The sequence below is a fragment of the Aspergillus japonicus genome, assembly GCF_003184785.1.
Source record: "Aspergillus japonicus CBS 114.51 unplaced genomic scaffold BO86scaffold_71, whole genome shotgun sequence".
Lineage (NCBI taxonomy): Eukaryota > Fungi > Ascomycota > Eurotiomycetes > Eurotiales > Aspergillaceae > Aspergillus > Aspergillus japonicus.
Window position 1 is genome coordinate 86,623 of NW_020291708.1, and position 22,829 is coordinate 109,451.

General features: G+C 53.5%; 8 protein-coding genes across 8 annotated transcripts; 5 read left to right on the plus strand and 3 right to left on the minus strand.

Annotated features, from left to right (window-relative positions):
- Positions 1–32: 32 nt before the first annotated feature.
- BO86DRAFT_347014 (Elongator subunit IKI1) lies at positions 33–1,388 on the minus strand. The gene is made up of 3 exons (XM_025669265.1): positions 1,203–1,388; positions 933–1,089; positions 33–869 (listed from the first exon to the last, which is right to left on the minus strand). The coding sequence occupies exons 1-3, from the start codon at positions 1,359–1,361 to the stop codon at positions 139–141; spliced, it is 1,047 nt and encodes a 348-aa protein (XP_025523470.1). The 5' UTR covers positions 1,362–1,388; the 3' UTR covers positions 33–138.
- A 1,157-nt stretch (positions 1,389–2,545) lies between these two features.
- Positions 2,546–3,796, plus strand: BO86DRAFT_370422 (SNUT3/LISCH7 family protein). The gene is made up of 2 exons (XM_025670276.1): positions 2,546–3,109; positions 3,166–3,796. Exons 1-2 carry the CDS (start codon positions 2,788–2,790, stop codon positions 3,561–3,563), a joined length of 720 nt encoding a protein of 239 aa, XP_025523471.1. The 5' UTR covers positions 2,546–2,787; the 3' UTR covers positions 3,564–3,796.
- Positions 3,797–3,946: 150 nt separating this feature from the next.
- Positions 3,947–5,544, plus strand: BO86DRAFT_215930 (NAD(P)/FAD-dependent oxidoreductase). The gene is made up of 2 exons (XM_025666892.1): positions 3,947–4,065; positions 4,136–5,544. Exons 1-2 carry the CDS (start codon positions 4,026–4,028, stop codon positions 5,326–5,328), a joined length of 1,233 nt encoding a protein of 410 aa, XP_025523472.1. The 5' UTR covers positions 3,947–4,025; the 3' UTR covers positions 5,329–5,544.
- A 1-nt stretch (position 5,545) lies between these two features.
- Positions 5,546–8,565, plus strand: cwh41 (mannosyl-oligosaccharide glucosidase). The gene is made up of 7 exons (XM_025666891.1): positions 5,546–5,907; positions 5,979–6,458; positions 6,524–6,681; positions 6,734–6,779; positions 6,836–7,214; positions 7,287–8,196; positions 8,257–8,565. Exons 1-7 carry the CDS (start codon positions 5,661–5,663, stop codon positions 8,503–8,505), a joined length of 2,469 nt encoding a protein of 822 aa, XP_025523473.1. The 5' UTR covers positions 5,546–5,660; the 3' UTR covers positions 8,506–8,565.
- A 60-nt stretch (positions 8,566–8,625) lies between these two features.
- Positions 8,626–9,450, minus strand: BO86DRAFT_322789 (MMtag domain-containing protein; the record flags this gene model as incomplete). The annotated part of the gene is made up of 2 exons (XM_025668404.1): positions 8,626–9,313; positions 9,413–9,450. The coding sequence occupies 2 exons, from the start codon at positions 9,448–9,450 to the stop codon at positions 8,626–8,628; spliced, it is 726 nt and encodes a 241-aa protein (XP_025523474.1).
- A 204-nt stretch (positions 9,451–9,654) lies between these two features.
- BO86DRAFT_392507 (uncharacterized protein) lies at positions 9,655–13,111 on the plus strand. Its single transcript, XM_025672822.1, has 6 exons — positions 9,655–10,146; positions 10,240–10,247; positions 10,314–10,362; positions 10,418–11,235; positions 11,291–12,027; positions 12,085–13,111. The coding sequence occupies exons 1-6, from the start codon at positions 10,048–10,050 to the stop codon at positions 13,035–13,037; spliced, it is 2,664 nt and encodes an 887-aa protein (XP_025523475.1). The 5' UTR covers positions 9,655–10,047; the 3' UTR covers positions 13,038–13,111.
- A 3,055-nt stretch (positions 13,112–16,166) lies between these two features.
- Positions 16,167–18,126, plus strand: BO86DRAFT_370431 (cation diffusion facilitator family transporter). Its single transcript, XM_025670277.1, has 9 exons — positions 16,167–16,406; positions 16,466–16,515; positions 16,584–16,628; positions 16,697–16,844; positions 16,901–16,981; positions 17,050–17,123; positions 17,185–17,419; positions 17,498–17,577; positions 17,649–18,126. Exons 1-9 carry the CDS (start codon positions 16,325–16,327, stop codon positions 17,952–17,954), a joined length of 1,101 nt encoding a protein of 366 aa, XP_025523476.1. The 5' UTR covers positions 16,167–16,324; the 3' UTR covers positions 17,955–18,126.
- A 2,870-nt stretch (positions 18,127–20,996) lies between these two features.
- BO86DRAFT_370435 (uncharacterized protein) lies at positions 20,997–21,878 on the minus strand (the record flags this gene model as incomplete). Its single annotated transcript, XM_025670278.1, has 1 exon — positions 20,997–21,878. A coding segment is annotated over one exon (882 nt), but the record flags the coding sequence as incomplete, so codon positions are not given.
- Between the last annotated feature and the right edge of the window lie 951 nt (positions 21,879–22,829).

The following is a 22,829-nucleotide window of genomic DNA, read 5'->3' on the forward strand; positions in this document are numbered from 1 at the left end:
TCGAATCCCTCTATATAATCATAAGTCATTAAGGTAGTCATATGCTGCGGGCCAAAAAAAAAGCGTGGGATCGTTCGACTCAGCATCTAGATAGCTTATCAGCTCCGTGAAACAGAATTTATGGCCGGTGTGTCTATCTCAGATCTCATCCTCCTCTTCGTCAAAGTCGTCTTCCTCTCCCATGTCGTACAAGATCCTGCCCCCTTCGCCTGGGCCGTCGCCTTGCTGCGCATCAAAGTACGGCAGCACAACACCTTCGCGATCCCTCCTCTGTCGATCTGTAAGACGGAGCTCAAAAGTCGATTCGGGTTCCTCTTCTCCCGCGCCAAAGTCCGGCTCCTGTGGCGGGCGATACAATGGGTGGTCGTCCAACAGCGTCACGATCTCCTTTGCATACTGTGGGGGATAGCGCGAAGCCGGCGGCAGGATGTACCATTCCAGAACGCCGCGGCCACTCTTTCTCCGGTGCTCCAACTCCAGTACAACGCCCTGGGCGGATTCGTTGCCGATCGGCTTGTCCAATCTTCCCAGAAGCACGCCATCCAGTTCTTCTTCCAGACCGAAAACCGGCGGGACCAGACTCCTATCGCGAGCCGCCTTTTGAGCCAGTATGTGTGAGAACGAGTGCAGGCGGATGATCGTGGTTGCGAGGTATGTCAACATGGACAGGGGCGACGGGGTGTAAGGCGACGGAAGCGGCGGGCTGGGGACATCTTGGTGGAAGGTGACCACGAGCGAGGCTTCGACTTTGGAGGCCGCGGGGCCTTGTGGCATGAGAAATGAGCTCAGGAACGACGATACGTTGAAATGTGCGTCGGTTCTCCTCGCATGCAGGAGCGGGTTGATGGCATCAATCAGAATCAGGCGCCCTGGCGTTGTGTTAGTCCTGGTGCCATTGAACCGTTGCCAGGATGGAGGTCGCATATACGTACTGCGAGAGGGACCGCTGTTCGAACCATTTGTGTAGGCTGCATTGACGGCCTTGATAATCTCCAGGGGGCTCTTCTTCCGAGCGGCAACGAAGGCATCGACACCCTCGAGCGGTTTCAGCGTCTCGAATGCGACAAACGTGATATGAACTTTGGATAACTGTGAGGGTGAAGAAAGTTAGTCACCTTCTCATGCAGCGGCGAGACGTAGACCCGCTGGAGAAGACAGGCGCAAAGCTCGCCGGGTTCATAAGTAAATGGTTTAAAAATCACCTTTGCGCGTCGGATGTATTCCTTGATCAATGGTGTTGCGGGCTGCTCTAGAGAATCCAATACCAGCGCAAGTGGCGACGCTGTGTCTCTGAGACTGAGAAGTTTCGATATCAAGAGCAGGTTATGAGTCTGTCTGTGGGAGGTGTTGGTGGGAGCCATTCTGCTGGATTCGGCCGTGGGGGAGCAACGGACATTGAAGAAAATGCGAAGATTGCGGGGGTCGGTTTTTGCATGCAATAATGAACGCCGCCCGGCGGGGAGCTTAACCTCTGGAGGGGTTCGGCCTCCCCAAGAGTTCCAATCAGCAAGCTCGCCGGGTTTAAGCTCAGCGCCTGCTTCCGATGCATGAGTAGTCGGATCCACCGGACTTCTTTTCCTTTTCAAGATCTACTCAGGATACATGTCGACATTGAATTGATGTCCTTATGATCGGATCATATCAGTGGTATCTCGACTACTTGCATTGGTCTCCTTAATTTGACCTTCTCGCCAGCATTATTGTTATCAGCTTTCTACGGCACCCATCACTCCCCATCTGAACTGGAGTACAGTTCGCCCAGCAAAAGAGGTCGTGGCCTGCAAGCAGCTGGGAGCTAGCACAAGCCTTGAAGAGGTCACAATAGCACTTTCTCGGGTTCGACATCTCGCTTATTCTCATATTCTTACTCCCTCGCCGCCACAGACAACTTCTGACAATTAGTCTAGCCAGGGCGCTGGATATGTCTGCTCATTTCACCAGAATGCAAGAAACAACTTTACTCATATGCAGGATACCTCCATCATAGAGAAGCGCTACGGTGTTCGATACTCGGTGGGCTTTCCAGGCCGTTCGTTGCAGTGTAGCTCAGTGGTTCTCGACAGATATATCTTTGTCACCCATGATTCTGCCATCTATATGACATCGCCCCTGCTGCTGAATTCGAAATCGGATATACATCAAACATCAGCACCTGAAAGCTAACTCCTATAGCCAGATTTTTACAGAGTAGAGAAAGGAATCAAGGGTTTGCTGCGAGTATTCTTCGACGAAGCGCGCTGGCTTGTTTATTTGTATTCAAGTATGGGACGGTGCACAAAATACACTGTTTCACTCTTCGCTTCGTTTTAATAGTATGCTATGCAGTCTAAACCGTCTGACTACTAGCTTGAGGCTACAGACAAGCAAGATCGCAAGGGATTTGCAATGCGTCAGCCCTAGTAGATATTTGATAATGATTCCGAAGGTTGAAGTTGCCTCCAAGCTCCCGCGATATTGAGCTAGCCGCGTAAATGGTACAAACCGGCGACCGTAACAACTCCGCGCTTTCAGCTTTGGTTTTGGAGTCAGTCACTGGACACAATTTCTCAGACACTCTCCTACATGCTGCCAGCCAGCTCATCTTCGTGCAATTGGATGACCCCTCTGAAATTACGACTGCCATGATTTGACCTGCTTCCACTTTTGCCATAGACACATTTTCCCATTTCCCTCCCTACCCGTTATCGTTCGCCGCGGGAACAAAACCTCACGCATCGACTTCACAACACAGCCTACCCGCCACTTCAGCGCATACATACTACGAGACCAAATTTACAGACCGGGAAAATGGCGGAGCCTCCAGCGAAACGTGCACGGAGACCCGATAGCTCCACAATGTGGGATCAAGACGACAGGAGAACACGCTCGCCCGAGCCAGAGTTAGATTACACCCGAAGCCCGCGGCGGGAGCATGGGAAGGAGCAAGGCCGGCGCGATGGACCCAGAGATGATCGAAGATACCGCTCTCGCTCGAGGGATCGGAGAGACCGGCGGCGCGACAGGAGCAGGTCAGGCGATCGTCGGGATCGTGATCGAAGGGACCGAGACCGTGACGGGCGAGGTACGAGGGAGAGAAGTATCAGCAGGGAGAGGTATCATGATAGAAGGGGTATGTGGCTCGCCGACACCAACCCAGTTGGTAACGTGTCTAACTTGGTGCTACAGGTTATCCATCCAAAGGAGACAGATATCGGTCCCGATCCCCTGTCCGGAATGGCAACCGAGACAGATCCAGGACGCCACCCCCGAGAGGCCCCAGGGCCGACCGTAATCCTGATCGCAGAGATCCTCGAGCACAGCCGAATGGTGTCGCGGACACAAAATCGCGACACGGCCGACCTCGGGACGAGACGGAAATGGATATTGACGATGCCGCCGACGATGACGATTTCGAAGAGATGATGCGCCGGAACATGGGCTTTACAAGATTTAGGAGCACAAAAAATACCAAGGTCCCCGGCAACAATGTCTATGGAGTTCGGAAGGAGAAGAAGACGGAGTACAGACAGTACATGAACCGCATAGGAGGATTCAACAGACCACTCAGTCCGTCGAGGCAGTAATTTCATCCCAGATCTTCCTTCACAGAGCTTCATTGCCTGCTATCACTTACAGGCCATCTTCTCATTCACATTTCCCCCCTATCTTCTTGCCCTTGTTTTCATTATTGGGTGATATCATTGTTCTTGTTCCTTAGGGATTTGTCGCAACATGCATTGCTGGAGTAAGATTACGGGTGGCCTTTGCTTTTTCCGAGCTTGAAAAAACCAGGCGAATAAATATTACTCAAACCTGCCTTTACTTTCTAACGAAATTCAACTAAAAATCAAGTAAACCAAGCCTCTTATCGGTGTCCAGTAAGCGCTCGGGAACACATGACCGGAGTGACGTAGGTGCTCTTAAGAAGCCCTCTCCACCCCCTCTTCTGGTTCTTTCCCCTGAACCACGGACATATACCTGCGACAGAATCGCCAATCGTGGCTTCACTAAGAACTATAGGCTCTAGATTCGCGCCATATCGCAGGATGTCCACCAGCAGCGAGCGCCGTGAGATTATCATTGTGGGTATGTTTATGGTTTCAGTAGATCTACCCCGCACGATTGATGCTTCTTTATGCTAACAACCTGTTTTCAGGCGGTGGTATCATCGGATGCTGCTCAGCTTACTACTTGACCCGCCATCCGTCCTTTGACCCATCTCGCCACTCGGTGACTCTCATTGAAGCAACCGAGATCGCAGGAGGGGCGTCGGGAAAAGCTGGTGGTCTTCTGGCTTTATGGGCCTATCCGAGCAGCATCGTGCCGCTGAGTTACAAGTTGCACGCCGAACTGGCCAAGGAGCATAATGGCAAGGATCGATGGGGGTATCGTGAAGTCAACTGTGGGCAGCTTATCATTGACGGTAGACGATTGCCTGAAAAGAAAGAGCAAAGCGGGGGGAAATCAGAAGAGTCCGTGTCGCTGCAGAAACGAAGCGCCGCTGCCTTGGAGAAGCTGAAGTCTGCTCGAGTGCCGAAAGACCTGGATTGGATTGAGCCTGAGCTTGTGAGAGGCTATGAGAGCATGAGTGATCCTGGAGAGACAGCCCAGGTTCATCCTTACCTGTTTACCACTTCCATCGCCAAGCTAGCTGAGGAAAGTGGTGCAAAGATCACCCTGGGATCGGTTACTGGCATCAACTACTCCGAGGACGCTGTCCAGTCGGTGACCTATACTGACAAGAAGACCGGAGAACCACAGACCATCTCTGCAACTGATGTCATTGTTGCTGCTGGTCCCTGGACGAGGGCCATCCTGCCGGAAGCACCCATTTCGGCGACTCGTGCCCACAGTGTTGTGATCCGGCCCCAAGAGCCGGTCAGCGCATATACCCTTTTCACCAACATTGCGCTTCCGGCCAACTTTGATCCAACCAAGCCTTCCCGTCCAGATGTGGCAAGTCCAGAGATCTATGCTCGTCCGGACGCCACAGTCTACGCCTGTGGTGAAGGTGATCAAACTGTTCCCCTGCCGCCGACGTCCGCCGAGGTCGAGGTTGACGAGGTGCGATGCCAAGAGATCATCAACCAGGTCGGCAGTATATCTGATCACCTTCGCAAAGGAGAGATCTGCGCGCGACAGGCTTGCTACTTGCCAAATGTGGCTGCTGCTCGTGGGGGCCCCATGATCGGCCATACGGGTACGAAGGGATTGTATCTAGCCGCTGGTCACACCTGCTGGGGCATCCAGAACGCGCCTGGCACTGGTAAGCTCATCAGCGAGTTCGTCTTCGATGGGGAGGCTAAAAGCGCACGCATCAGAGCGCTTGACCCGAGAGAATACTTTTGAAGGAGGCATAGATACATAGAGAAGGCGAATAAAGTAGATAAATCACTAGTTGCCTTCTTCTATATGCGTAACTCAGCCTGCAGAGGTACTAGCGCAGGTACGTCGTACCTTGGCCCAGCGGCCGCGGCATTGCGGAGCTTGGGCCACGTAAGTTGCGGAGCGGAAGAGCGGCCGATGCTCCTGCAGATTAAATGACAGATAGTTATTTCACACTGCGTACCACCACCATCACTCACCACAACGGGGGAAGCTTTATCGATTTAGGCTTCTTTCCCATGATCGATCCCTATCAGTGAGACTTGCAAATTCTCATTCGATGCTTTCTCTGGAAAATGCATCTCTCTAAACTTCCATTGCTGCTAGCGCCGTTACTCAATGCCGCTACGGTGCTCTCCGACCAAGCTCCAGCAGATGATCTGTCAGTCTTGACCAACGAGGTTGCAAGGGCCAACAACCAATCTCTACTATGGGGCCCTTACAAGCCGAACCTGTACTTCGGGGTCCGCCCTCGAATTCCCAACAGCTTCTTCGCCGGGTTGATGTGGGCCAATGTGGACGACTATGCCACGGCACAGCAGAGTACGTGCCGCAGTGACGTGCCTTCTTTGTGAAGGGCGATTGGGGTGCACATAATACTGACATACCGAAAGACTTTAGGCACACATGCGAACAGAACGAGGGGATGGCCGGATACGGCTGGGACGAGTACGACATTCGGAAGGGTGGCCGCCAGACAATCCACGACGAAGGCAATGCTCTCGACATGACGATCGACTTCATCAAGGTCCCCGGTGGACAGCATGGAGGCAGCTGGGCTGCTCGTGTGAAGGGTGTTCCCCGCGAGAACGGCTCCCCCGATCAGTCTACGACTGTTGTTTTTTACACTGGGCTGGAGGGACTCGGAAACCTGGGCGTGGCCACTGAATCCGAGGACTCCCGCGGCTTCGAAGGCGACGTGAAGCTTACGGGCTATACCTCGGATCTTGGTGCTTTCTCGGTTGATGTCACTGCTGGTCCCGCAACCAATGATCACCCTGAGAATGACCACCCATCCTACGATGAGAAGCCCCTGGACCGGACACTGGTGTCTAGCTTGGCTTTGAACCCTGAACAACTGTGGCAGACGAAAGGTAGACTTTCTCTATTAGTGGAGACGCTTTCACGCTTTTGAGAACGGGTACTGACTTCCTGGTAGTGATCTTGTTCTCCAAGATGAAGGAAGAGGTTGATGCTGCTATCGAGAAGCACGGCCAAGAAAACCCCCCGCCTGCTTCTCAAATCTTCACAATTAAGAACGAACCCGGCGATGGAAATATCCATCTCGTGCAGAAGGTCTTTAAGGGTGCTTTTGAGGTAGGCGAACTATGGCCAACCCTTATGGTAGCTTGTTGCTAACTTAAGCCAGTTCGATATTCTCTTCTCGTCCGGATCTTCACCGCTACTGTTGACATGTGAGAATTAACAAACCCATCACCTCTAATGACTATCAACTAATGGCTTAAACTAGCGGAAATCTTGACTGAGCAGATTAACACGGCATCTCTCGCCTTCTCTGACAGATTCGAGAAGATTCATCCTCCGCAAGCTCCTTTTGACACGGCGGAATATCTACAGTTCTCCAAGTCCATGTTGTCCAACCTTGTCGGTGGCATTGGTTACTTCCATGGTACAGATATTGTTGATCGATCGGAGGCGCCTGAGTATGACGAGGAGAATGAGGGATTCTGGGAAGAGACTGCAGAAGCCAGAAGTCGGGCTCGGCCTGTTCTCGAGGGACCCAAAACCCTCTTTACCTGCGTTCCTTCCCGCCCTTTCTTCCCGAGAGGTTTCCTTTGGGACGAGGGTTTCCACTTGATCCCTGTTGTTGACTGGGATATGGATCTAGCGTAGGTCTTCACAACTCCCGGGACAATTGCTTGGGCTCCACATTCTGGATTGGCATTGCTAACATCGACTAGACTCGAAATCGTCAAGAGCTGGTTCAACCTCATGGATGAGGATGGCTGGATTGCTCGGGAGCAGATTCTCGGCTCGGAAGCTCGCAGCAAAGTCCCACCCGAGTTCACAATCCAGTATCCCCATTATGCCAACCCTCCGACTCTGTTCGTCATTCTGGAGGCTTTCGTCGATAAGCTCGATGCTAAGAAGAATGCTTCTGTCAACCGGCCGTCTGATTATGAGATCACCGAGGGCCTCAACTCGGCTTTCGTGGAGACCCCAGAGTTGGGCGATGCTTATATGCGTTCAATCTACCCTCTGCTTAAGAAGCACTACTTCTGGTACAGGAAGACTCAATTTGGAGACATTAAGTCCTACGACCGGGAAGCATTCTCAACTAAGGAAGCATACCGGTGGCGAGGAAGGTCTGTTCAGCACATTTTGACCTCGGGCTTGGATGACTACCCTCGCCCTCAGCCTCCCCACCCCGGCGAGCTGCATGTCGATTTGATCAGTTGGATGGGTATGATGACCCGTGCCATCCGTCGTATCGCCGAGGCACTTGGAAATGAAGAGGATGCCGAACAGTTCAAGAACTACGAGATCGCTATCTCGCGGAACATTGACGATCTGCACTGGGACGATGACGCGCAGACTTACTGCGATGCCACCATTGATGAATACGAGGAGAGCGTTCATGTGTGCCACAAGGGCTACATCTCGATCTTCCCCTTCTTGACTGGAATGCTGGGCACTGACAGCCCTCACCTGAAGGCCGTTTTGGATCTGATTGGCAACCCGGAAGAACTCTGGAGCGATTATGGCATCCGTAGTTTGAGCAAGAAGGATGAGTTCTATGGCACTGACGAGAATTATTGGAGAAGTCCCATCTGGGTCAACATCAATTACCTCGTGGTCAAGAACCTCTATGTAAGTCAATATCGCCCAACTGAACTGAACTGAAACATGAAGCTGACCTTTCTCGCGCAGGATGTTGCAATCAAACCCGGTCCTCACAGCGAGCAAGCTCGTGAGCTGTATTCCAATCTGCGGAAGAATTTGGTTGAGAATGTGTTCAGACAGTGGAAGGCAACTGGCTTTGCTTGGGAGCAGTACAACCCCGAGACCGGACAAGGGCAGCGGACACAGCACTTCACCGGCTGGACCAGTATGGTTGTGAAGATCATGTCCATGCCCGATCTGCCCGCCAGCGGAGCACAGGGCCACGATGAATTGTAGACGTAGATCGACGAGGATATCTTGATGTGATATACAATAAGATAGCAAGCTTTCCAAACAAGTGTACAGTGTTACTTAATCCCAAACTCCTGACTCCTGGTATGCGAGTAGGTTGCATGTTCAATGGCGGCGACGGTCAGAAAAATCCCTGTCTCTGGGGTCTGCGCGATGACGATCGTCTCGACGTTTCCTGTAATCGTCGCGAGTCCTCTCTTTACTCCGCGAGCGCGACCGCGATCGTCTTCTTCGATGATCGCGATCCCGCGATCTGGATCGCGACCTGTGTCGGTGACTGCGGAGATGACGGTCATCCTCGTCACGATGTCTGCGGTGCCTACGCTCCCGGTCTCTGTCCCTATTTCTGTCCCGGTCCGATACTCGATCCCGCCGCTGCTCTCTGTCAGGACTGCGGCTATGGCCGCCTCTCCGTCTCCGACTGGAGCGCGGGTCAGCATCCCCTCGAGAGGAACCGTAACGAAGTCCCTTTCCAGCCTCGTCACCTCCTTCCTTATCCGCAGCTTCTGACGGGCCACCGAGTGGGGTCAAGTTGGCATTCTCCGACGCCTTAGCAGGGATAGGTAGTCCCAAGGCTCGCGCCATCGCCTCTTCCTCGGCCTCTTTGACCCGTTGTTTCTCCTCGCGATCCCTCCTTGCTTGATCCTCATCGTCCGCGTCGCCTTTAGCATACCATGTCAGATCCTTGCCCTGTTGCCAGCGACCGACAGGGGCCATGAGAGAGTGCCCCAGGTAGTTTTCGCGATGCGAGGAGTCCTTGACATCGGACCATTTGAAGTCGCCGCGGCCGCCGCTAGAATGATGGGGCTGTCAGTTACCGAGTTCTGCGGTCATGTTTCGGACATGAGGCTCAGGGATCAGAATATGCTCAGGGTAGTGTAAGAGAACTCACCGGCTGCCTTCCTTGCGAACACCCGCGACCAAATCCATTCTGGCAGAATATTGGTTACAGAAGGGGAGGTTGTAGCTGCACACCCAGGACGGCGTACGTATGAGGAGGGAGTTGGCGGGCGAGGAAAAGCGGCGGGAGATCGCTGGGTGGCCCGTGCACGTGCTCAGCCCGAGGCGGCGGCGAATCATCGGATTGGGTTGGCTGACTTCATAATGGATGGATTGGACTGGTAACGTTCGAACTGCGAAAATGCAGAAACCACTTTAGCTCAAGCGATTGCACGTATCTTTCTAGTCTTTTCGAAGAGAGGCTCATTTCCTCAACTTCCTCTCGCGTCTTGCAGATCCCCCTCTCCCTCCGAGTATGCTCCAACCTCATTACACGGAGTCGCAAGAGCGCAAAGCATCTCTCCACCGTGTGATGTCACTGGGGAATCGATCCAAATACCCCTCGGCTTCTTTTCCTATTGACAGTCTCTGTCCGCCCTTATCACAATCAGCTTGCCCCGATCCTTTCGACCGCTCTCGACCTGCCACGCGAATGGTGGCACACCCGGAGACTCGCTTTGACGCTTGCTTAGTGTCTGCTTTCAGCGGTCTCGAGTGTCACCACAACCTGTGTGTTTTCTCACCAGAATGGCGTTCAGTAGCGATGTCGGCAACAAACCACTCAAGCCCCGTTCACGCGAAGGTCTACAGCTGAGACCCCTGAATGTTGAGAAAGGATCAGATAGAGTATGTGGTCATTCCTAGTCTTCTATCTAGCGTATTCTTTTTTCATTTTTCTCGTTCGGTTGTTGTCGATCTGAATGCTGACCCACTTTTCAGTATTCTTCGTACGTATCTGACTTCCAGATCTCACCATTATGGAATGACTGAGCCAAGACTGAACTGGTTTGCAGTGCAAATAATACCTATCCCCCACAAACGGCGACATGGCGAAACAATCTGGTAAATCATCAATCCTATCCCATCGTCTACCTGGGTCACTAACACTCGTGGAAAGATTGCGCTGTCGCAGCGTCGCAATCTGCTCTTCGTCGCCTACAACCATCAAATCTACGTCTGGCAACCCGCAGGGTCTTATCAGACGCTAGGCAACAAGCCTGAGATGGTTATCACCCCAGTCATGCGAGAGCCCAATGCTGAGGGCTATATCCTACCGTCATCTCCTCATGCAATCAACAACATTCTCGTCGACGACTTGGGCCGTGAGGAGGTGTTGCTACTTGTCACTGACTCGGGCAACGTCTGCGGTTATCGGGTTGAGGCTGTGTACTCGGCGCTGAAGCGAGCAGAGGAGGGCAACGAGAGTCGGATCCTCGATGGTTCACAGGTCGACCCGTTCTTCGCCGAATATGTTGAAGCCAGTGCCTGGGGCTTGGCCATTCATAAGTTCGCCCGTCTGATCGCCGTGACCGCCAACACAGGCCAGGTCACGGTTTTCGCCTTCGCTCTGGTCGACTCCACCTCTGATAAGAGCAGCGAGTCTGATTGCGACCCGGAGGAAGAGGATGATCTTGCCGACTACGGTCACACCTGGCTGCAAGTCAAAAGCGGGGAGCAGTTGGCCCAGCTACGGCACTTGATGCCGCACAAACATCGAACGCGAAATATCAGGTTGACATACACAGGCCATTTCGCCAACATCCCATCGGTTGGCTTTTTGAACTGTGATCTCGATCCCAATGGGATGTGGATGGTCAGCACGGATATTGACAACAAGCTTCTCGTCTGGAAGATCTGGGAAAGTCTCGGGCCCTTTAATGTCTACCACTTCAACGACGTCTCGTTCAAGTCATTCCCGGAATCGTTGCATCTGGAGTAGGTAAATGATCTACATGCTGCATTAGGGCTCTCTGACTAATGGGTGAAACAGAGAGCGTGGCTGGGCGGTACTCGCTTTGGACCCTCGGAGCTTTCATTTGCTGAAGTCTCCGGAAGAAGCGTGCGGCGGGCCCCCTCAACGGCGGGTCAAAAATGGCCAAGCAGTATACGACTTGACAAGAATGAACAGCAAGATCCCAAAGGCTTCTCAGATATACAATTATTTTCCGCCTGCGCCTAAGATTGAACCGGAACAGCCGCTGCTGCCCGATATCTTCGGACCAGACTGTCGTATCAACAGATCTGCTGATGCCTATCACGGTCTCATCACAGATAGCTCACAAGGGACCCCCCGTTGGAATCAAAGCGAAGACTCGATCGCAGAGCTCCGACGACTGAATGTCCCGTCTGCAACCATTCGACCTTTAGACTCGGCTGATGCGTCCAGCTACCGCGCCGTAGACGGCTCTGTCTTCGAGGACAATCTAAGCCAGCACAGCATATCTGACACGGAGATGAGTACGGGACCTCTTGACACCCAGGGTCAACAGAATGATGGCACGCCTTTCCCTGCCGGTCAAGCCCCGTTGACGACTCCGGAGTTTCTCCAATTCGCGCTTCTCGAAGCACTCGGCGGTGATGCTCCTGGAGCCGAGTATAGTGATGATGACATGGAAGAATACTCCGAATCCGAAGATGACTGGCACGGCGAGCGGTATTACACTGGACTGGACGATGCCGAGTCAGACGAAGCGTCTGCGATGGCAGCCCGATACCAAGTCTTTGACCGTGCGTCTGGCCCTGCTCTAGTCCCCGACCCAAATGCAGTTGCTAACTCTTACGCAGCGCCCATGAGCTCCAATTTTCCAATCCTCCATTTTTCTCAAACCGACATCCGCCTCATCCCCCACCCCTTTGCCACGCACGCTAAGGTCGTGTGCGGCGAACCTCTACGGCAACCCTTCACACACCCCATCGTCTCCATTCGGTCCTGCGATCGCTTTAACATGGTCAAGTATATTCCCGAGCACGGAATCGTCGTCGCAGCGTCTCAAAAGGGGCGTGCGGCCATCATAGCCCTCACTGAGTCCGAGGCGACAGGACAATCCTTCCGCGTCGACTGGATTGTCCCCTTCGAGCATCAAGAGAAATATGGCGACCGTCCTCTGATCCCCCTCTTGGGTATGACCGTGGGTCCGGCGCAGGGGTTTGAGATGCCTCCCGACGTGCCCTATATTCCACGTCACGTAAGGAACAACGACCTCACGTTTCGATATAAGCATTCGAACCTCAGCATGAGCCCTCATGAGCAGCCGGATCCTGCTTTGGTCACGGAGAGACGAGCGAGCAGCATATCACAACCCCCGAGACGAAATTCCACCCTCCGCCCGAGACCTTCTCACCATCGCCAACTCCGAAGAAAATGGTCTGCTGTTCACGGGCACGATCCACATCCGTCGACCGCGTTCGCCCCCACTGCGTACGAGGATCCCACGTCAACTCCGAGTTCCACAATACCCCAGGCCTCAACCTCATCTACCTCCCCCACTACTACTCAACGACCAGCCAGATCACCGTCCAGCACCCCCTTTACCCTTCCCGAATGCCACGCCCTTGCTACCCGCGCCTACTACCCCGAAGAAAGCTGGCGGGGATGGAACCCCTCTCGACGGTATCGGTTAATGCTCATGTACGCCGATCACACACTGATGAGCTACGAGTTCTGGTACAGCTGGAATACGGCGGGAGAAAACAGCGGGACGGGAGAGGATGAAGTGGACGAGGTATTGTTTGTCTAGGTTTAGTTTTGCGCAGTATATTATTTCAATCTGTTTAAATATCGAAAGAATGAACCAGATGAACCAGATGATTTTATACCCGGACTCAGCAAAGCTTCAATACCAACTCAATCTTGGTGAGGCCTTAGGCAGGGGGGGTCTCTTTTACCGATCTCCTAGAGCCCATCGAGTAGTTTGCGACGGGTGGAGGGTCGGGGAAGAGACCTTCCAGTTGGGTGCAGGGTGGCGCTGGCATCGGAAGAGGAAGCTCCCTTGACACCCCGAAGAGAGGAGGGCAGTCGAGGCTCCGATCAGTCCCACGAACCCGTCAAGAACCAGTCAACCGCCGCCAGTCACCTCCGACCTACCTTACCTACTCGTGACTCGCCTCCAGAAGCCCCCGAAACCGCCCAACAATCCCCTCATACGCCCCGCGACTCTCCGAGCCCTCCGCCATCCAATCCCGCGGCCGCCCCGCCGGATCGACCCACACCCCCAGCAGCGCCCTACACCGATCCAGCAACGCCAGCCGCCCCGGCACTCCGGGCGCAACCATCAAATCGGCGTGGATATTGAAGACCGCCGCGACGCGCGCGTCCAAGGCGGGCCACGGCAGCGGCGGCAGCGGCAGCAGCACCGTCGTCCGCTCCCGCACGTCCTGGTACCGGTAGCCGTACAGGTGGTGAAAGCGGCGACACCATCGTCGGGCGCGGTGGGGGTCCTCGATGTGTTTCTGTGCGAGGAGCCAGAGGTCGAGCTCGATGCTGCCGCCGTAGCCTGCTTCGTGGCGGGCGTGGCGGGCGTGGCGGGCGTGGCGGGCGTCCTCGGCGAGTCCGTCGAGGACTTGGATTCGTTTGAGGAGCGGCTGGAGCGGTTGCTCGTGGGTGTGGAGGTGGGCGGTGTGCTGGGCGAGGGTTGCGCCGATGTGCTGCAGGGCTTCGACTTGGTAATTGAGGGCTTGTTCCAGGATTTGGTCTTGCTGGTGCACGGCTTGTTCGAGGGCTTGTATTTGCTGGGTTTGCTGCGTGAGGGTTCGCTGGATCGCGCGGAGGTCGGCGGGCTGTATGGCTGCAGCGGGGTTGGGGTTGGGGTTGTGGTTGTGGTTGTGGTTGTGGGGTCTTGGACGGACTGGGTGTCGTGCTCTCTGTCTTCGGGCGAGTGAGTTGTTGCGTGGGGCACGGTTGTACGGCCAGTTCTGTGGCTGGAGATGCTGTGGTCCGTCAAGATGGGTTGTTTGTCTACGGGTATGGTGGTGGACTTACCTCGTTGGAACAATTGTTCATCGTGGAGATGATATTGCTGGGCCCTAGATAACTTGACTAAGTTCCGTTGCGGGATAGCTGAGGGGATGGCAGGTGGGATCGAGGATGCTGGGTGAGCTGATGTCTGACGAAGGTGGAAGAAGGAGGGAAGAAGGGGTGTGTGAAGATGAGAAGGAAGAGATGGAGGTAGACATCGTTGGGCGAAGAGATTTGTATAAGGTGCGATTTATCTGGAGGAAGGAAGTGGGTAGCCTGCGAGGCGTCTAGTGAATGAAGCTCCCCTCTATCTAGCCTTAGGATTATATTGGATAGTCTATGACATGTTGCCATCCTTTGAGAAAGGCTCTTGTTATAGCTCTCTTGATGTTACTTGGATAGTGCATGCTGCGAGGGTAAAGCTCTGTTGACTGACAAAGAAGACCATATTTCGATCTGACAATGTTTTAAGAAGTAGCGGATACTAACGGGACTTGTATTGTGCACGCTCGTCTCTAGCCTACGGCAGTTCTGATGCTGTGGTCAATAATGTGCCTTGGGTTTGTTGTATTTACACCAGGGTCTTTTGTATAATAGAACACTATACGTTGAGGACAACATTATGATGGAAGCGTTGCACCGCTCGGCCAAAAGCATGTCGAGACTCTAATCTAGCTGATTGTTTGCCCCAAAGGATCCTGATTCCTGTCATGTTACAAATCTTTCTGGATTTATTCTGCACCTCGTGCTAGCATGGGCAATTTAACAACCTTTACACATCAAGGTCTCGGAGTTCTCGGGCGAATACTAGTCTGTCGAACTAGTGGTGTCAAACTTTTGATTGCTAGAAGAACTAAACACATGATAATCGCGAAGTGAGTAAATGCTGTGCCCGAGTGTAGGATGCTTTCGGTTTGGTCTAACCGCGTGCCTTGGTGGTTGACTGAAGAGACACACCCGATGTAAAGTAGTGAGGATTTCTCTCAATCCCAGCACCTATCTCGTAGGGCAGATGATGGAACTTCAAACTATATAATGCGTATATGCTCGACATGCCTGGACCATCGGCTATAAGGAGTCAATCAAAGCCAGGACCTGGTAGCAACAACAGCTAGTCTTCTGGAAAGACTTTCCTTTGATATTGTATTCGAATAAGTTAAAGTGTAGGAAATCAAAATTGCTTCATCTCAGTCAGTTATATCTCTGTGCGGAGGTAGAGATTGTATGTTCACACATCTCAAGAAGCGATGCTGTGAAGGCGGTGACAGTTCATTTTTGAGGACCTTGCGGGTGAGACCCATCTGGTGAGGACCTTGTGGGCAAACTTCCTCAATTCAGCCAATAAACGCAAGCTAATTGGCTCCGCAGCCCTATGAGGCTAGAACTGTCGTGGAGGGTGCTTATTTAACTCTATCTGAACCTCTATCTATGTTTGTATGGACATTGTGTACCTTCACAGCGCGCAAATGGCGGTATACCTAGTATCGAACTTGTTTTCCTGCCGAACTGTCAGGTCTTGGCCCAGCGTCACGGAATATCGTTTGCCCTTCATCCATGATAGGCTTATATAAGCCGCACTCGTCACAATGTTCAGGACGAGAAGGCGAATCCAGCAGGAACCGGCTGTAGTGCTAGAGTTGGTGTTATTCATCCCGAGATAGTGGCTCCCAACGCCCGCGTTCACATCACGTGCAGACTGTGGGTATACGGCTTAGTTGGTTTTAATTATCTGTGGTTTCGGTTGTTTTGTCAAAGGGATAGGGTAGGCTTCTAGTACGTCATACAACATTGCATGGCACGGAAAGTATCTTACAATTAAATCCGATAAAAATGATGTAGAAGAGGGGCCGGCGCCCGCTACTCACCAACTTTCCACCAGATTCCGCCAATTACTGACCAGCGGTCACAACAGCTCCGGATGTATGCCCTCGCCACTCAGAAGCTTCCAAATACGAGGAGCGAGTTCACGCTAGTCAACCTGCTAGAGTGATGCTGAATTGTGCGGCCTGACTTCTTTCTAAAGCATACTCCCTCTCTACTTGACTAGTATAGGCAAAGTCGAAGTCAGCCATGGCGTTACACTTGACTCAGTCCCAGCGATTGCAGCTGGTGATACTGATTTCCCTGTCTTTCTTCATCGCGGAAATCTCCGGTAGCGAATGCAGCACAACCCCCCAATTGGCGACCATATTCTGACTGTTCATTATCTAGTGGGCTTCTACACACGCTCTCTTGCCCTTGTCGCAGATGCATTCCATTATGTGCCAACCCTCGCCCCCCTCTTTGGTCCTCGGGTATGCTGGGAGGCTAATACTAGTATACCTTCTAGTTGAATGATTTGATCGGGTTCATTGTTGCATTCACTGCTCTGAAGGTGACAGACATAGCCCGCAGAACTCATGGTACCTCGTCTCTAACAGTCCGATTCAAAAAAAAAACCAGATCTCAGCCAAAACAGATTCGCCCCAGGACCTATCCTTTGGCTGGCAGCGGTCTCGGCTCCTCGGTGCGTTCTTCAACGGTGTTTTCCTTCTCGCGCTCGGGATCAGTATCTTCCTCCAATCCATCGAGCGGTTCGTCTCCATTCAGGGTGAGTACACATATCCCTATACTGGCATTCCACAACCCTACTGACAACAAACGCAGTCGTGGAACAACCCAAGCTGGTGCTTATCATCGGCTGTGTGGGACTCGCCCTCAATCTCATCAGTGCCTCATTCCTTCACGGTTCGTGACGGCTCTTCTAACCATGTTGATCACTCCCTAACACATACCTCTTTTTATCTTTCTTGCAGAACACGACCATTCACACAGCGAAGTCCTAGGAGGAACGGAGCTCCGAACAAATGCAGAAAGTGGCACAGCGCAGGTTAGAATACAACCCTTTGGAATAACTCTGTGGATACATTGCTTAGGCTTCTACCGCCCAGGTTTTCGCTCTACACGACAACCATCGTCACAACAATCTCCAACCATCAAACAAGGGCTATGACCTTGGCATGCTCGGCGTCCTGATTCACGTGCTGGGTGACGCCGCCAACAATGTTGGGGTCATCATCTCGGCGTTGGTGATATGGCTTACCACGGCCCCCGCTCGCTACTACGCCGACCCCGCTGTTAGCATGGCTATCGCCATCGTCATCCTCACAACGTCCATACCGTTAGGTCCATATCCCTCATACCCCACCACCCAAAAAAAACCGATGTTTCAATCCAACTTACCAATTGCTGTGGCCTGATTAGTGCGCAGCTCGGGCAAAATCCTCCTTGAAAGCGTTCCCAGCGGGATCAACCTGGACGACATCAGACATGATCTTGAGACGGTGCGTACCGTTCAGAATACCTGGTCTCCCACCATCTCTTGACAGCTAACCGTCCCGATGCGGGATCATAGATCCCGGGTGTCCTCTCTGTCCACGAACTACACGTCTGGCGGCTGAACCAAGAGAAGGCCTTGGCATCGGTCCACGTCGCGATCGCGAAGGAGACCGTGTCCGAGTTCGTCCAGATCGCCCAGACCATGAGCGATTGCTTCCACAGCTATGGGGTCCACTCGGTGACCGTGCAGCCCGAGCTGGGGTCGACGACTCCCGTGCCTGCCACGCCGACGGGGGCGGCTGGCCATCGGGGCGATGGGCCACCGCTGTGCCAGGTCAAGTGTGGGACTACGTCCTGTGAATTGCTGACATGCTGTGGCTAAGGTCGGAAGGGCTTTTCTCGTCCCATGGACCGAGTCGACCTAGCGTTCGCTGGAGGGTAAGCCCTCACTAAATCAAAGAAGAGTCTGTGAGCACGGCTTGATCGCTGGCGCATGCGATCATGGCCGATTTTCGATTCCGTTTGGTTGAACTTGCACTTCCTTTTTTTCGACCAAGCTAGTTACTGTTTCTCCTCTCCTTGTATAAATAAATCTATCTAACCGATACAATCCCTACCCTGTCTGCATCTCTGCTTCTCTGCTTCTCTGCTCCAGACAAAATCTCCGACCGAGATCCTGTGGATCGGACCCTCACAGCGTCCAGCTACTTCCGGTTGCTGCCGTGGGGCAAGGCATGCGGTTAGCCAGTGCTCCCTAACTTCAATCGCAAAAAAAAAAAAAAAAAAAGAAAAATAAAAAATAAATAGATACAAGCCGAGCTCCATTTACCCTACCCGTCAATGCATTTTCGGGCAAGTTCGGATTCCCCTTTATCTGGATACATTGCGACATCAGTAGGGTAGGAACGTTCGCACACTCCAGCTACATTAACCTTCCGAGAGCAGATCATCGCGAAGCTGGTCTCTTTTCATTTCTCAAAGTCAGTGGCTTGGAATTTGTGTCTTGCTACTTAGAAGAAAGACATGCAGAGGAGACACCATTACACCTAGTATTGACAAGGCGGTGGAGAAAGAAATAAATGCCCGTTCAACCGTGGTTGGATTGGAGCTTGGGCAGAGATTATGCCTCACGGCACGTCTAGTACAGGATCCTCATAGAGGATTTGTTGGGGCCAGTAATTAGAACTTGTGGGAGGATGGGAACAAAGATAAGGCGCCGAATTAAAACAAAAGTAAAATCGAGAGAAAACAAGAAAGAAGGGGAAGAAGGAGAGATCTAAGGAATCAAAAAAAGAAAGATAAAACTCCCTCGCTGGGAACAAGGCCCTAAATCCATGTTCCCCCCCTTTCCCCATTTTTCCTTAATCCCAAGCGAACCCTCCCATCCTCAATTGCCAAATGCATCCTCGATGGCCTCGAGACACAACAAGGCTCGGACCTCTGCTTCCAATTCATGCATCCTCGACGCTCGCTCTTCGGGCGAGAGATCGGCGAGAGGCGAATCGACCAGCTCGTGAAGGGTGGCCGCCGCCTTGGCTGGGAACAGAGCTGTGATGAGATCACGAAGGGTAAACGCATTTCCCATCCGATCTCGAAGCGGCTTCATTGAGCGGGCCCCGGCAAGATGATCCAGATCGTACACCAGTTCGATCTTCTTCTTGCGCCTTCCGACTGTCAATGTCAGGGAGCTTACAAAGATCTTGCCCACTTTCGCGGGCCATGCACCAAAAGGAGCATCTCGGAGAGCCTCGAGGAGGTCATCGGTGAGACCACCAAAACCATTAGAGGAACCATCGAGGGGACCATCCGGGGGATCACCATGGAGACCACCAAACAGACCATTAGAGGGGCCATCGGGCGGGGCACCAAACAGACCATTAGAGCAACCATTGGAGGGGGCACCAAACAGACTATTAGAGCGACTACCGGGGGGGTTACCGGAAAGACCACCAAACAGACCGTTAGAGGGATCATCGGGGGGACCACCGGGGGAAACACTGGAGAGACTATCAAAAAAGCCCTCAGGAGGATCATCAGCGAGAACCTTATCAACAGAAATGCGAGGCTCGTGATAGCCACCTGTGGATGGGCAGAGGTCCAAAACAACCGGCGGGCCGTGCGGCGCACTGGCCCACTTGTAGGCCTGGTCGTTGAATTGGACCTCCAACTCCACCCGTGGGTCCCCTCCATGCCACAGAAAGAGGGCAAAGAGCGGCAGCAGCCGCTGCTTCTCATGCCACGCGGAGCCCATGCCGAGGGCTTCCACAAGGAAGAACTCCCAGTGCGTCAGGTCCCGGGTGGCCCCCGCAATCACCTCTTCGCTGCTTGGCTGGTCCAGCGACAGACCGTGTTGCCAGTACAGGCTCAGGAGCTCGATGAACCCCACGGCCGCGCGGGGGAGCTGTCTTTCGGCCGACCCGATGGCGTTGAGGGTGAGCGCGCTGAAGGGCACGATTCGCGTCAGCCAGCTCGCGTAGCCTTCTCCGGCTGGTAGAAGGGGAAGAAGATCGCTTCCGCGCCAAGGGATCCCGCTGCACGCCGCCAGGACGGGAAACAAAGACGGGAACATCAGAAGGATCGATTTGCGAAGATCAGGGTCTGGATTCCAGTCAGTGGTGCTCTCGTTGCGGAGCAGCAGCGGAGGAGCACGCGGCTGGCCGAACGGCCGACAGTCCAGCCATAGATTGAGGTCGTAGTCCTGAGGCAGGGCGGCGCCGAGGATGCGAGCCACGGAGGCCAGAAACTCGAAGAATCGTTCGGGCCGCTGCGGAGGGATCTGCTGCTCCACAAAAGTGTCCATCAGATCTACGGTGTCATAAAGGATCATGTAGAAGTAGCGGGCAGACTGCGTCACTTTCGGGCCTATTGCAGTAGCCCCCCACGGACAAGAGATACGCATATCCGCCCGCGGGAGATCTTCGTGGCAGGAGGGTGTCAACGTGGTACAGAGGTCGGCCAGCATCGTCTGACACAAGGCATCGAACGCATCGTGCCCCTTGGGGAAGGCGGCAAATCCGGTCACGAGGTCCGCGTTCTGGGAGAGGTACTCGAAGGCGGACCGGTGGGTAAACACGACCACGATGTTCATGTCTATTTGATTCGCGTGGACCTCGAGCAGGCCATGACAATGGCGGTTGATCATGTCTTTGGTCTTGATCAGTCGCGCCAGGAAATCATATGGGTTGTCTCCCGTGGAGGACAAAGTGCAACTGCGAGTAAAATATGGGTCCTCAAGATACTCAGAAAGGAACGAGACGCGAGACAGAGACAAGGGCCATGGCCGACGGCAGAGAAGCACCATTTGGAGCAAGGCAAAAGCCCAGGTCGTCTGCATGTCGCGCATTGACGCCAGAATCTCCTGGAAGAGGCAATCCAGGCTCCGAGGCAAGGAGTCAACCGCATTGACCAGGTCTCGTGCCTTATACCCATCTTTCACTTTGTCCGCAAGTCTCCCGGGAACCAAGCCGGCCCACAAGAAGACACCCTCCGAACGCTCCGCAATATACCATTCCAGATAGGCCCGCCATTCCGGGGTGTCGACGGTGTCGTAGTTGGTGATTTTCGTCAGTCGATCATGCACCACGGCGAGAATGTCTGGAAAGGTGACATCCTGGAGACGCAACGTGGCGGATGGTTCCAGTGTTTCGTAGATATCGAGGTCCTCCCGGCTCGAGACGCAGATCTTCACGCCGTGAGGCCTGAGCTGCGCCCACTCCTTCAGGAGCAGGCACAGATCTTTCTGGCAACCCTTGAACTCGTCAATACCGTCAATGAAGATGACCAGGCGGTGATCGATGTAGATATCATCAAGAGTACGTAGCGTAGTAAGGGCAGATTGTACCTGGGAGGGGTTGAGCTTTTGATCTGGATTTCGGAGATCGTTCTCCCACTCCTGCGGAAAGATGATTGGTATCAGCTCATGGGCCTGACCGAGAAGCGAATGCAACAGCCCTCTGCAGAAGTCGCGCGTGGCCCTTTCAGACTTCGCGTTGGGCTTGAAGATAAAGTATTTCCCCAGGAGCACAGTCTTCGGGATGGACCAGGCCTGCAGACGCCCGTGCACGTTGTCCGATAAAAACTTCATGAGAGTCGATTTCCCAGCGCCGGGCTTCCCGGTCACATGAAAGATGCCCTGACCCTCCCTGAGCCAGGTCAGAAAGGCCTCGCGCGCTTGGTACTGGAGGGGGCTGTCGTCCAGGGGGATATCGGCATCGATGAGCCACCGGAAGCTGTTGGCTTCAGCGTCTGCCAGATTTTCGTAGCGGGTATGCATGCCGTCGAAGGCCAATCGATCCAGAATCGACATCGCTCGCGCTTGAGCACCTTCCCGGTCCATCTGCGTCCCGATGGCTTGCACCCCCTCCCGAATCCGATTGCCTATCCCAAGCAGGAGACCCAGGTCGTGGATGTGGCGAGCCATTTCGGAGCCGAGCGTGGAAACCTCCTTGGTGAGAGATTCTAGTCTGGCCGCATAAAGCTCGTCGCTCCGCTTGATATCATCTAGAGCTTGTTGAATTCTCGCGCTAGAAACTCGCAAAGAGGGGCAATTTAGCATTATTCCAATTGTGCAGTACTGACAGAAGCTGCTCCCACGGGGTCCCGTTCTTTCCTCTTACCTCTTTGTTGTAGTGACAAACGATGTAAGCCGCCCTCCGCACTGGTTGAGCCTAGCTTCGAGCTTGCCTTTGGCGCGGCTCTTCCACGCGTTCTTGCAAAACGTCTTGCCTCTGCCTGCTGGCTGTTGTAGCTCATCTAGCATGGATTGGAGTTGGCTTGAAGCGGCATTGCACTCGCTGCAGAGGTCGTGCAGGGATCGTTCTTCGTTCGTGAGCGGGTCAGCGTCGGTCACTGCTCGCTCCTGCAGGCACTTAACCATCCCCGTCAGGACGTAAATCTCCTTCTGAAGTCTCTCGTTGTCAGCTACCTTGCCGGTCTCGTATATCTCCATGGCTAGCTTGATCAGCTTGATTAGGAGCAATAAGAAACTGAGGGTGATGTCGAGAACACTGGCGAGTGACAGGCCTTCCATTGTAGCAGATCGGATATGGATCAAGTGTTTGCCAACGAGGGGGGACAAAAAATATCGTGATCAGTGAGGGAGATGCAATAGCAGAGTGAAATTATTGATATCATGTTGCCCGGTCCGGGACGGAGGGGAGGTAAATAATAACTTCCTCCTCAGGCTGCAGAAAGGGGGTAACCCTCCAGCTCTCTTCGCTGTGTGTGTGTGTGTGCCCCCCTGTGTGTGTCTTAAGCG